The sequence below is a fragment of the Thunnus albacares genome, chromosome 5, assembly GCF_914725855.1.
Source record: "Thunnus albacares chromosome 5, fThuAlb1.1, whole genome shotgun sequence".
NCBI classification, from domain to species: Eukaryota; Metazoa; Chordata; class Actinopteri; order Scombriformes; family Scombridae; genus Thunnus; species Thunnus albacares.
Window position 1 is genome coordinate 25,029,950 of NC_058110.1, and position 13,183 is coordinate 25,043,132.

General features: G+C 37.2%; 1 protein-coding gene across 5 annotated transcripts in view; it reads right to left on the minus strand.

The window, feature by feature from the left end:
* The window catches only part of pacsin1a (protein kinase C and casein kinase substrate in neurons 1a), a 40,415-nt gene that overhangs the window by 3,873 nt on the left and 23,359 nt on the right, over positions 1-13,183 (minus strand). For all 5 annotated transcript variants that reach the window (XM_044351037.1, XM_044351040.1, XM_044351039.1 and 2 more), the window contains 7 exons: positions 10,138-10,267; positions 6,748-6,904; positions 6,336-6,571; positions 3,537-3,692; positions 2,595-2,770; positions 532-652; positions 302-408 (listed from right to left, as the gene is read on the minus strand). In XM_044351037.1, the coding sequence (XP_044206972.1) occupies positions 302-408; positions 532-652; positions 2,595-2,770; positions 3,537-3,692; positions 6,336-6,571; positions 6,748-6,904; positions 10,138-10,197 (1,013 nt within the window). In that variant the 5' untranslated portion in view covers positions 10,198-10,267. The remainder of the gene's footprint in view (positions 1-301; positions 409-531; positions 653-2,594; positions 2,771-3,536; positions 3,693-6,335; positions 6,572-6,747; positions 6,905-10,137; positions 10,268-13,183) is intronic.

Genomic DNA, 13,183 nt, shown 5'->3' on the forward strand with positions numbered 1-13,183 from the left:
AAAATTATTTAGCCTTTTTAAAAATGAAAGTATATACTCTTGACTGGGGACACCGAGTGGGAAGGGAAGTCAGAATATATTAAGAGACAGACAAACACATTGTTGGTTTGGTTTTTTTTCATCGGATTTGTGAGTATCACCTGCTTTATCCTTTAAGAATTAAAATGACACAAAAATAAATATTCGTCACTTCATACAATTTAAAGATAAGATTAAATACAAAATGTAATTTCATGAGTAAACAGAGTGTGTTCAAATGTGATTGATTAGGGGTTTTAAATGATAAATGTCTTGAACTAACCTGCTGCGGTCACCAGGTGGAGCCACATGGTCGGTGCTCGGAGTGGGTGGGGCTCCGTCTGGTTTCTTCTTCTTTGGAGGAGCGCTGGCCTGGTCTGGGTTGTATTCCTGGTGAAAAGAGTAAAAAGAGGCAAATCGAAGCAGAATTAAAAAAAATTAAAAACTAGCAGTGGATTATAACTCAAGAGAAAACATTTTTTGATGTTCTTGTATGAAGGTATGATGTTGTACCTCAAACGCAGGCCAGTTCATATGCATCCCAGGGCCGTGGTTGTTGCTGAACCACTTCAGGTCCTCTTGTGTGTTTGCAGCCAGGACCGTGCGCTCTAGTTCTCTGTATATTGTGGAATAGCTGAGGAGAGGAAAATAGAACAAATAGTGACAATGAAAGCACCAGAAGGGGCCTGCATGGAGATGCTGCCAATTTGGCAACAGAACCTACAGTGTAGTTCAAATTCTGAGTTGAGAGAGATCCAACGTTGGGTCGTGACAAAACTAAAGTGTCTCCCTGAGTTTTAATCCTGAAGTGGGAGCCCGCAACAGCTGAAGTATTTGGCCTGAATTATCTCAAGCTTGTACAAGGATATTGTTGTTTATGTTGTCACTGTTTTCCCAGATCACTGCCATAGATTAATAGATTAAAAAGGACACATTCACCTTGTAGTTTTATTCCCTAAAATACAGGATAAACCAATATGACCAGGTTTCATTCTGACCTACACTGAAAATCTCTACTACATTCAGTCCAGGTGTTTTTTTTCCAAAGCTGGAACATTAACTAAATGGATGCTGTGTATTGAAGCAGTGAGCTACAATATGTTTCTTAATGTCTTAATGTGGTGGTGATATAATGTCTCTCTTCAGATGTTAATCTAAAGCTTGATTTAGTGATCCTGGAGTACAGTAAGTATATTTAGTTTGTGCATATTTAATATAAAGCCAAAACAATCTCACAGGGCACCTAAACTGAATTTTTTGAGAGATGTAACAGGTGTAACTGCGAAGTGGAGAAATAGATTAATTTAAATATATTTAAGAGGAGGATCTAAAGTTTGACTTTACTGGTGCTGTGGTTGTCATGATCATACTGAATCCAGAAAATATACATATTTGTTTGGCCTTTGTGGTAATGACAACATAATTTATCTTTTACAGTTTCTGAGAGTGAATTTGTGCTTTTATCTTCAGTGGGCATTTCTATGAGTCATTGTAGTTGTAGAAAATAATATTCACTTACAGCACATGTCTAATCTGTTGAATCTGTTGTGGTATAAATGGAATCTGGCAATAAATTACAAGAAAATTCACTGCTGCACTTCAGAGGATGAAGTGGTCCTAAAAATATACAGGCTCATATATATATATATATATATATATATATATATATATATATATATATATATATATATATATATATATATATATATATATATATATGCAGCATCCGTTTTGTCTGCATTTGTACAAATAAATACATTTTAGTCTTGGTTTTATAACAAAAAAAGATTTGCTTGATTGAGGAGGCAATAAAGGTAATAAATAAAATGAAATTATAATCCTTGAGTGTGTCCAGTCTTATTTCATGTGGGACACAATGAAAACAAAAGAAGTTCCTTTCAAAACTGAGTTTTCACGTTTTCTAGCAGTGCAAAAGTTCACCAAAAACCCAGCCAATCAAATCAACGCAAATGGGGTCGTACATAGGAAAAGAGAGGTGTGAAATGACATAAATCAATGGAAACCAAAGATGGCAGGTTTGGTTAAAGAGCCTGAAAATCACTTTGCTATGCGTCCTGGCTTTGTTGTAACACGCAGGTTAAAAACAGCCCAGAATATGACAAGCGTTCACAGTGAACAAAATTCAGTTTGGCAGAAACGTCATTGACTGAATCATCAATTAATTACTTTAGTGAGTCTGAACTCTAATGAGAAATGCATGCCCGGTTGAGAAGTGTGTTGAGATTAATCAGTCTGAAGTGAACTGTACTGAATGTGACACACTGAATCAAATTAATCTATTAAAAAAAAAGTTTACAATGTGATTATTTCTGATTAAAAGTAAAAATCAAAGGTGAATTACCAATATGACACAGAGAAGTGATTCCTAATTTCCACCACTACAGTACACCAAAATGAGATCAATCCATATCCAACAAGGGAATCACTTCAGTCTTACACACATTAAAGACCTTAAAGACACTGTACATATATCAAGACTTTTGTTTTTTGCTCCAAGGTCAGTTTTAGCATTTTACAGTCAGATTAATAAAACTGCTTCCTTCTGCCTGACTGACCTTTGGTTCTCAGTGAGGTTAAGATGGCGTTTGATGTCCAGCAAGGCTTCCTTGAGGAAGGTCAGCCTCTTGACTTCATGCTGCTGGCACTGGTCAAACACCTGCTCCATGCTCTCCATGTACTGCGGGGTGCATTTGTTCAGCTCGTCCAGAGACTTCTCATACTTCTCTTTAGCCTGAGACAGAGATCAGAGAACACACTGACAGCTGAAACCTCTTTGGAGAACAAAAACAATGGTAACAACCTGCATGATTTCATTATTATTTCTATTTTTCTTATTTGTATACAGATTGATCTAAAATATATATACCGCTACAAAATCTAAATGACCCTGGTGCTATAGTATATCATGGTGCTGTGACTATGTTATATAACAAACTATCTGTACCTGTAATCATATAATTTCACATTAAAAACACAAAAAGCCACTTTTGTCTTCATCCGGCATACATCTATCACAACATAACATCTTAAACTAGTCATTTAAATAGGAATATGTCAAAAGCCTGATCAATTAGCCTGATCAACAGTCATGTAAAATCCCTGCCAGGTCACCAATATACAGCAACTGTGAGAAAGAGATAAAACACGATGATACTTTTTGGTCTTTTTGCATAGAAACGTATCTTACATTCAGTGTCCGATGTAAAAAAAGTAACTTGTAAAACTGTTTTATACACATATTTTGGGATGTGTCGTGTACACATATCAGTAGATAAGTATATGCAAGTAATTGTGTATTTGTGTGTGTTGATCTGCACTTTATTAGACCAACCTGGACAGAAAACAGAGAATAAGATCATCTCCTGAGCTACCAAAGGTATTCTGAAATTATTTTATATTGATTTTGATTTATTTGTTTTAACACTTGACTTAAACTAAAACAAAAAAAATTAAAAAAAATTATAGCTCTCTACTTGTTTTCCAGTCTTTTTTCTCACCTTCTGCATATCCTGTTTGCATTTGTCCACTTTCTCGTGGAGTTTCTTCTGCTGGTCTGGTGTGACAGAAGCCTCAGTTTTGCCGTTGGCCTCTCGGGCTGCTGCCAGTTTCTCCTCCTTGCAGGCCATGTGGTATCCTTTCTTAGCGGTCTCCATCTGCACGTTCAAACACACGCATCCTCAGTATCTCAGTCACATGATCTGATTCAAACAGATCACATCTACTCAACTCCAAGTAGGCACGACCTTGTCCAGACAGGATACTCCATTTTAATGTAATCAGTATTTATATGTCTACATAAATATTACTGTGAGCCACAGCCATTTTTCACTTTATGTTCACCATATAGAGTCAAGAAAACACAGTCTGACCCGTATCTACAAGTTCTTCAACATCATACAGGCCCAGTTGGACCCAAACATCCCTTGAAATTAAAGATAAAATAACATACTTCTGGAGTCTGTATATTCAGTGGTGAATGCACTGAGCATGTTTTGTTTATTGTAACATAACTTTATTAATATATCATGCAGAGACGAGCTGAGAAAACCAGTGCTGACACTGGGCTTTCACATAGCACCTTTATGTATGTTATGTCTGTAGACCATAGAACATTTTTTGAAAGAAATTTCATAATATTTTCAGTGTTTCAAAGTGGCATACAAAAGCATCCAATGAAAAAGGAACAAAAATGAGTTGGGATAAAATCACTTTCATATACTGTAAATAGATTGTATTATAGTTTTATTTCTAGCATTTTTGCTGTATTTGTGTGTATTGATAGTTTCTACAATCTTGAACTGCTCCATAATAATATTTTCAGAGATTATCACAGAATATTTGTCAATTTTATCAGTGCCTGTGTCATTTTAATGTAATTTAGGTTCCTGGCAGTTTCATACTTTGTTAAATTGACAGAATGATGTGTTAGATTATGGCTGACTTTGTGCTAAAAAAGGAAGGCATGCATGTGAGGTAAGGACTGTTTAACAGGTGCTAACCAAAGACAAAAATGAATGTCTGAAATAAACAGTCAAAATGAACCTGGACTCCAGAGTGCTTTAGTAATGATTTTGAGCAGGTGAGTCAATATCTACAACAGGTCTCCCTAAGCTGGAAATCAAGACTTGGTCCGTTGACAAGTAATTTGTCAACTCTGTTGCCTCATGGAGTTTTGGTTTGAAATATTATATGCAAATGAATCGCATTTAAACGTAGAGCTGAGAGCTGTGAATCAGAAAATGTGCCTCCTCATGTTCCAGTAAAACCACCACGGGTGCTGTTATAGTGAGTGTTATGGAGCAGCTCCAGGATTGGTCTCTACAGCCTACCTCTCTGATGTTCAGAAATTGAAACGTAACTATCCAATATTTTAGAAATAACACCAGAATTCTATATTAATCAATAAAAAGTGATAAAATGTTAAACAACTACTTGAACAGCAAGTGATTTTCTTGCATTTCTGCTGCCTGTATTTGATTTTTTTTAATGGTTTAAAGTTTTAAAAAAGTGGAGAGTGATAGATCAGTGTGGGGAAGTTACAGTGTTGATGTGACATAGCGTGTGAAACAGCACAAGACATCATCATCACAAATAGATGGTGTGAACCAGAAAGCAACTCATTCATGCATTCATTACATTCATCAATGATCCCCCATCTGTTTGTGAGGAGGACGTGGATATTCAGATGTGCGCTGATGACACGGTCGTATACACTCATGGGAGAGATGCTGAACAAGTAGCCACCAAGCTCTCATTAACACTTCATAAAGTTGATAATTGGCTGAGTGACTCAGTGAAAACAGTGGCAATGTATTTTGCTAATAAAGAAAAAAGAAAAACAGACTGTGTATCCACAGCTTAGTGTTAATGGACAAATACAAAAAAATGATGATTTTGATTTTGGATACCAAGTTGACTTTTGAAAGACATTAAAAAGATGAGTAAAAAATTGAAGTAAAACATTGTTAAATTTAGACATCATTTCACATCTTCATCATTGTATATCCTGCTGGTCCCAGGCCAGTAAGACTGTGCAGAAACCAACTTTTTAAACAAGCCTTAAACGTTTTTGATACGGCATCATTAAGTCATCATCATTGTAACATAATGTCCAAATACAACCTCTTAAGGTTTGTAAATCTCATTCTGTTTTCAGAAGTTCTATTACTGGTATTTAAGATCATTCACAGTGCTGCTTCTCCACCACCGAAAAGCTTTTTTTCAGCTTTGTTCTGAGCAAATGTGCAGAACCTCTCGATCTGCCTTAAACTCAGACTTAAACATCCCTCTGCGTCAGACTGCCTCTGCACAGTCTGCTTTTTTCATTTACACCCATCAAACACTAGAATATGCTTCCAGCTGAGCTTAAAATTTGCACATACTTTCATTCTTTTTCCCATGGTGCAAAAAAATGGATACGGAGCAACCAGTCATGTCAACATTAATTTGCCTGTGATTCAGATTTTATAGTTGTACTGGATGAATGCGCTGGTATTTATAATGTTGGTGTGTGCTTGTTTGTATAATTGTTAGTGATAGAGACTATGTAATGGTGTTACACGCAAATTAATGTTTTTAGTATCTGGTGTTTGTTCTGTGTTTACCTGCCCAGGGACTGCAGATGGAAATCAGCTAATAGCTAAATCTGGCATAAATCCTCTTTTTTCATTTTGAGATTAATGTTTTGAACACGGTCCTTGTTTAATAAGGAAAATAATAATCATTCGTAGAATAAAAACCACTCTGTTACACCAATGACAAACATGATGATTCAAATAACATTTTTACCCCCTCACCTCCTTGAGCTTTTTGGCCCACGGTTTCTGAGCCTTCTTGAAGCCTTCCTCCGCCTCCTTGGCCTCCTTGAACCCTCCGATCATCTGCTTGTGATACGCTTCCTTCTGCCAGTTCTTCACTTTCTCGACATCATCGTTCGTCAGGTTGTTCTTCACGTCTTGGTGCAGCTCACTCACCTTCTCTGCCTCAGTCATCACAGCCAACCAGGCTCTCTCCACAGAGCCGTACTGCGGGCCTGCGAGTCAAATAGAATTATTCATTCCAAATAATTAATTTAGTGCAATTATACTCAGACAAATATTATCAGAAACCAAACATCAAACTGTGTAAACGGAGTTTTGGCAAATTGAAAGACTGCAAAGTACATTCATTTGTTGAGTTATTTGTTTTAATGACCCCATCCAAGCTGACCTTTCTCAATGAGCTGTCTCCATCTCTTGGACCAGGCAGTTAGCTGATCACCGTAGGCTTTTTCTATCTTGGCACGTTCCTGCAGGCAGCTCATAAGGTCATTGCAGAGCCGATGGCCGTCATCAAATCTCTTGACAGCACGCTTGTAGTTCCCCACCTGAGAACACAAGACAAAGGTACATACATCAAAGGAGAAAAACTACTGAATGCATTTCTACATCGAAATATCAAAAGTGTATTTCTATATATCTATACATCAATCCAATGTGTATGAATGTAACTGATGATGTGTTGGTAGAATATTGAATGTAGTTTTTTTTTTTACTATAAATGATATATTCTACAGATTGTATCATTTACATAATGAATACTTCAGTATTTCACCAAGAGCATTTTTCATTGGAATTGAATAAAATGTAATGTAATGTAATTGTAATAGGCAAAGTTATTCAAATTTAAGTTACATTTTAGACTATTTTAATGAAGTTGAATGTTAAAAGGTTTAGGCCTAAAACTAAACAAAATAACAAATTTTTTCATACTTTTCTACATTTTAAAGAGAGATTCATGACTAAATTAGGATTTATTCTTCACTAATCATATTTTATTTGAATGCTACATGTAGTTGTTAGCAGTTAGGTTTTGTTCTAAGCAAAAAACCTAGTGTCCTTTCATACACAAACATGATATCAGAGATAATGGTATTTGTGTCATTTAATCATTTTTACACATCAACAAAAAGCTGACTTCATACATAAATATAAGTGTAGAATTTCGATCCAAATCACTAACCACATTTTATAATTAACAGAAAAAACTATTTCATGTTTTGATTTAAACTAATGAAAGATTTCTAACATGAATCACCTCAATGAATTATAAAAAAATGTTTTCCCATGTTTGTTTTTGTCAAAAAAAACCAGAGATCCTTAAAAACCAACAAACAAAAATGAAGTCACATTTCCTCAGAACCTGTTTACGCACAAAATTCAAAAAGAGAGGCAAGTAAACTGGACATTTACAAATGATAACCCCATCTGCATGCAGCCAACACATAGACATTAGCTTTACAGGCATTTGTTGGACACAAGCTGTTCCCCCTATAATGCATGCGTTTATTCAGCATTGTTTTGAACATCTACACCTGTAAATATATAGGTTCAGACATATTTTGAAACATATCTCTTAATATATTCTAAATATGTGTTCAATAATTACAATTACAAATAGAAATAGCTTCAGCCATGACGGTAAGCTAATTTTTTTTGTTATCACTTTTGTCAATGTTATTTTACTGCCTCTGCTTTTAGATCTCGCCACCTTAAGTGAGACCGCCTTAAAAAAAGCAGTGCCAGGCCACGTGGCTCCGCCTCTTCAGTGCCTGCAGGGGGCGTGAGCTCATGGTGCATGATGAAGGGAGGGTAGTGAAGGGGGAGGTGGCTCGTGCCTTTGCATGTGTAGTTATGCAATAACATGGGCTTGTATGTGTGTGTGTGTATCTGTGTGTGTGTGTGTTTGTGTGTGTTTGTGTGTGCACAAACTGTGACTGCTTTAATCCTGTTGAGTGGTGTAATGCAGGCAGACAGATTTGCAGGGATAGAAGCCGAGGTAGAGACAGAAACGCATAGAAACCACAGACTGTGTGTGTATACGCTGTAAATACATACAGACATATACATCATCATGGAGAGACTGTCTGACGATGTTCGCTTGCTGCAGAGCTGCGCTCTGATTGGTCCTTACATGAACATGAATGTGTAGCTACTGTTGGAGATAAGAGAGCTGCAGGGAAGCTGTGAGACAGGTGTATGACGGTATGAGTTTTGGCCTGTGTGACAGTTTGCCAAGTCACACTACCAACAACACACAGGTGGACTGGTTCCACATATGAAAACACACCTGAGCTCTTGTATTTGCACTGTAATTCAACAAACTATGCTTCTTCTTCTGTCCCAGTTGCACGAAGCATCGATGTTTCATTACAAAAACCTTAGAGTAAAGTGTTTTTCTGGCATTTATAAACTCCGAGCTGACCCGAGCTGTGTTGCTAGTATACAGATGCTATAAGCAGGTGCTTGTGGTGAAAGGCCGCCTCAGAGCGGCTGATGACTGAGGCTCTTTGTCTGTGCCTCCATGGCTAAGAGCCATGATACAAAGAAGACTCTGTACTGAGAGGGAATTCATTAACGCTAATTTGGTGGGTTAAAAGTGCTCTCTCTCACACACACACACACATACACTGCATTTCAGCACAAGTGAGAATGGACAGAATTTGTACGATGTTTCTATATGTAGTGATGTGGTCTATGTGATCTACAAAAAATTTTAATTTACAATATATATGCTATTAGAAGGAGAAACTTAACATTCTACATCTGTACCAGCACTTGTAATGTCTTTAACTGTCTTATTGTTTTTTAAAATTGTGTTTATGTGTTTATGTTTTATCTGTTCAAAAAGAATGTCCTCTTGTGGGACAATAATGAAGAAATGACTGTGTTGAAGGAGTGTCTATGGGAGGTTCACATTTGGAGCTGACATGAGTAACAAAGTCACACAGTATTTAGAAACAGGCATCGAAGAAAGAATGATCCTAACACACATTCATCTTATTCATCAATTTAGTTTTTGTCTAAATAGTTAATGTAAAAAAGGGAAAAGTTAAAATAATCCACAGAGGTCAAATTTATTTGACTTTGTAGCTCATAATTTAGTGTTTTTGTAAGTATTTTTTATTTCTATCATCCAAAACATTTCCTGACAGGACTTAATCATTCTTACTAAGAAAAACTATGAAAAACTAATTAGGAAAAAGAATAGCGTAAGAATGTTTGATAATTTTTCTTTCCTTTTTTTCATCACAAACACAATTTCTTCCTTCTTTAAGGCTGCAAACGTCCAACCGTCATGCTGTACAAACACTACCGGCAAGAGGCCATTATTTATTATAGTCTTTATAAAAGCAAATAAGAGATTGTGTTCTTTTGTTAATTTGGCTATATTTTTAGCACTGTGACAAAAAATAAAAACACGGTACCTAAAAACTCACATGAAAGACTTTTAGCTGCACTTCTGCCTCATGAAGTGAACTCTTAATTAGGTCACCTTCAAAGGGCTCTTAATTAAAATCATAAAACCCTGCTTAAATCAGCTTTTTATGCATGCTGTAATCCCTCAGATCATGAGAGGTGACCCTTGATGGGTATCACACAGCATCATTAAAACTTCTGAGTAATTTTCTTTAGTGACATTAATATAATTTTTATGGTTTCAATGGTTCTTCTGTTGGGCTTCAGGGGCCAAATCAATAAAAAGACAATGAAAGGGTAAAGGTGTTGTTGGTTTGCTGGTTGAAACCTCATCTAAGCAGATATGATGTTGTGTCCGTACCTCCCAGAAGCTGTCCATGGTGTCGTCAGCACCTGCAGTTTCATCGTAGGAGACAGACATTTTCCTGGATGTGGCAAAGCACTCTAATGACTAAACCTGTCCTCTGCAGCAGAGCTGGGTTCCTCATGCACTGAAAGAGATAAACAGCGAAAAAAAACCAATGTGAGACAGTAACATTACACAACAATACAGAAACAAAGCTGTACAATGGAGCGCATGAGCGGACACTAGTAATAAAACACTGCCAAGCAGCAATGTGGCAATTTTCCCCGGCAACTGGAGGAGACCTTTCAGTGTGAGGGTTTCTATTTGAGACATTTATAATAATGAGATAAAAATAGTCTCTTCCGCCATGCATACAGCACCATGCCCTGAGGAATGAAAGGGGACATCTTACAGTATATCGGCGTGTCCTAGAAAAGATTCACCACCATCGCGCAGCTCTGACCCTGAATCCTTCCACAGTGCATACCCTCATTCTTTTGACACATTACATCCGAGAGACAGTTGAAAAGCAGACGCTTACACACAGACATGCGTAGTCACAAAGTTCAGCATCCCAGAAACGCACCTCTTGTGCAGAATTGTGTAATAGATGCCCTTTAACGATGTGGTTTAATTACCAATTACTTTGTTAACTCTCCAGAAAACAGTGGCTGCTGGATTTCCTCCAGCATTTAGGGTGATTTATATTTATTTGTTTGACGTCTGATCGATATCTTACCACCAAGGTTAAAACAGAAGAGACTGCTAGATACTATATTGGTATTGAATTTTGTTTGAAGCCTAATCCATTTTGCTCACATGACTAATGCCTTTCCCTTGACAGAGAGCTCATCATTGCACTGCAGCAGCCAATATGACAAGACATTATCTTGTATGTATCTTATAATAATGAGGCTCTGTCGACAGTGTTCATGCCCTGACTTGATTTGTTGGTCTTTGTAATTAAATGCAGTTGACTGTGGTCATTATCTAATCCTGCACATGGCCCAACGATCTAAAATGTAACTTTATTATAGCTCCCAATTAAAATGATAAAGGGTTTTGCAAAATGTTATTAAGAGCATGGTGTAATTGATTGATTCCTGGTTTATCCTGGTGCTAGCTTAGCATGCTACTGCAGATAGAGGTCAACGCTCTGTGACGAACAGATGAAGGATGACTTGTGGCCATTTCATATTATAAGCTGAGTCTGCACTCTGCAGTCTGCTGCATCACAAGGAATATTTTGTTCAAATACTAACAGTGCACTTCTCTGCTGGTTAATCCTGAAACCTCCTTCTGCAGTCAAGTGTAAATTAATTCCTGCAACATCCCTCATCTCTGGAATGAGTCATGAAAAATGATTTTCTGCAATAGACTCAATCTAAACCGGCCTGACCTCACTTCTCTTATACATCAAATATTACAACATAAGTGTCCTTGTGAGAAAAATAAAGGTCCTGAAACTACAAGGTCAGCTTACGAGGGGGAAGGTATTTTTCAGTCTTTTCAATAACTCTTGCAACGCGTGCTGTGTTTTTCCAGGGGGTCTACTCATAAAAATCATATCAGGGGAACATTTGTACCCTGTGTGATTGCTCCTGGTTTCAGGTGGAGAACAGGCAATTTAGCACCAGCCAAGTCAATGTTTCCACAGAGCTCTGACTGATTTGGCCGAACTGTATTTTATCAAAGGTTACTGTCACCAGCCATCACACCAGTCTCTGGGCTTCTTTACAGTTGTGGCTTTCATACATTGCTCATTTCAAGAGTGCACTCTGTGCGGGTGCAACACAAAATACCAAGGAGATATTTCATGATTTAGCAATTTTACCGTCAGTGTCAGAATCAGAGACAACTTGAGCCTTTCACTTGCACTGAGATCAGCAGTATTTTTCTGGTAATTCATCTTTTTTTCATGAAAAGAAGGCTCCAAGGCTCTGAGAAAAGACGATGCAATGTTTTCTGTGAACTCTGCTCTTTTATCTGAGCTGTTTGATACATCTGGCAACTGCGTATTATGTACAGTCATTTTACTGAACACAGAGTAACTGAAGGTTTTGCTAATCCAAACATTGCATGATGTCTTAATCCAGACGTACAGAAGTACTGTATATTATCTATCAAGTACATACAATGTAACCAATACACAGTGCACATATGTGCATGTTTTAACATATTTACACAAAAAAATCATCCTTATCCCTTCAGTATCCTTCCATCAGTTTATTATAATTATAGTTTCACATTTTTGTCCATCTTGAATGTGCGTCAGTGAACAGAGACCCAACAGTTCATGACATCTTGTTCTACCTGCAGCACCTTCCACAGAATAAGTAACTCCACATTAGTTTGGACACAATCCCAGTAACCCTCTTTTTGAAAATGAGGACACAACAGTTTTCTGCCAATCCAACACTGAGGAGACCTGTCAGCCACCCCAACATCCTTAGCGCCATTGAGTACAAATTCTGACATTTACCACACTGACCTCTGTGGAGAAAATGGACTCCCACAATCCCCAACACTTCATCCTGTCAAGTGGAAATGCAATACCTATTGAAATTAGGGTTTTTAAAATTAACCTTTCAGCAAACTGGACTCAACATTGAGGCTGATGTTGAACATGGAGGGCTGTGTTTTGTAATGTACTGTATATGTAAAGCTCACTAAATAACAACTTGTTTGTTTAATCTGCACCAAAAAACGAAGAGTAAAATTGTCATGTTGTGCTTTTACCAGGCATTGTGTGTCAGACAATTTCTTTGCCAGCTACAGTGACTTTGTGGAGTCTTTTCATAAATGTGAGGTTGCCAACAAACGAGATATAACATGTCAGTTGGTGAGCTTTAGAGGTGTTGGTAGGCAGATTTTGCTACCTTTTGACTAAGCCAAGCTAAGTCAATCAGTTCAGTCTTTATGCTAAACTAAGCTAAGCTAAGCTAACTGGCCGCATGAATGCACACACATGAATTGTAATAATCTTCTTATCTAACTTTTGGTGAATTGAAAAGATAATATGCGTTTTTCCAAAAATGTCAAACTATTCCTTTAACTTCCA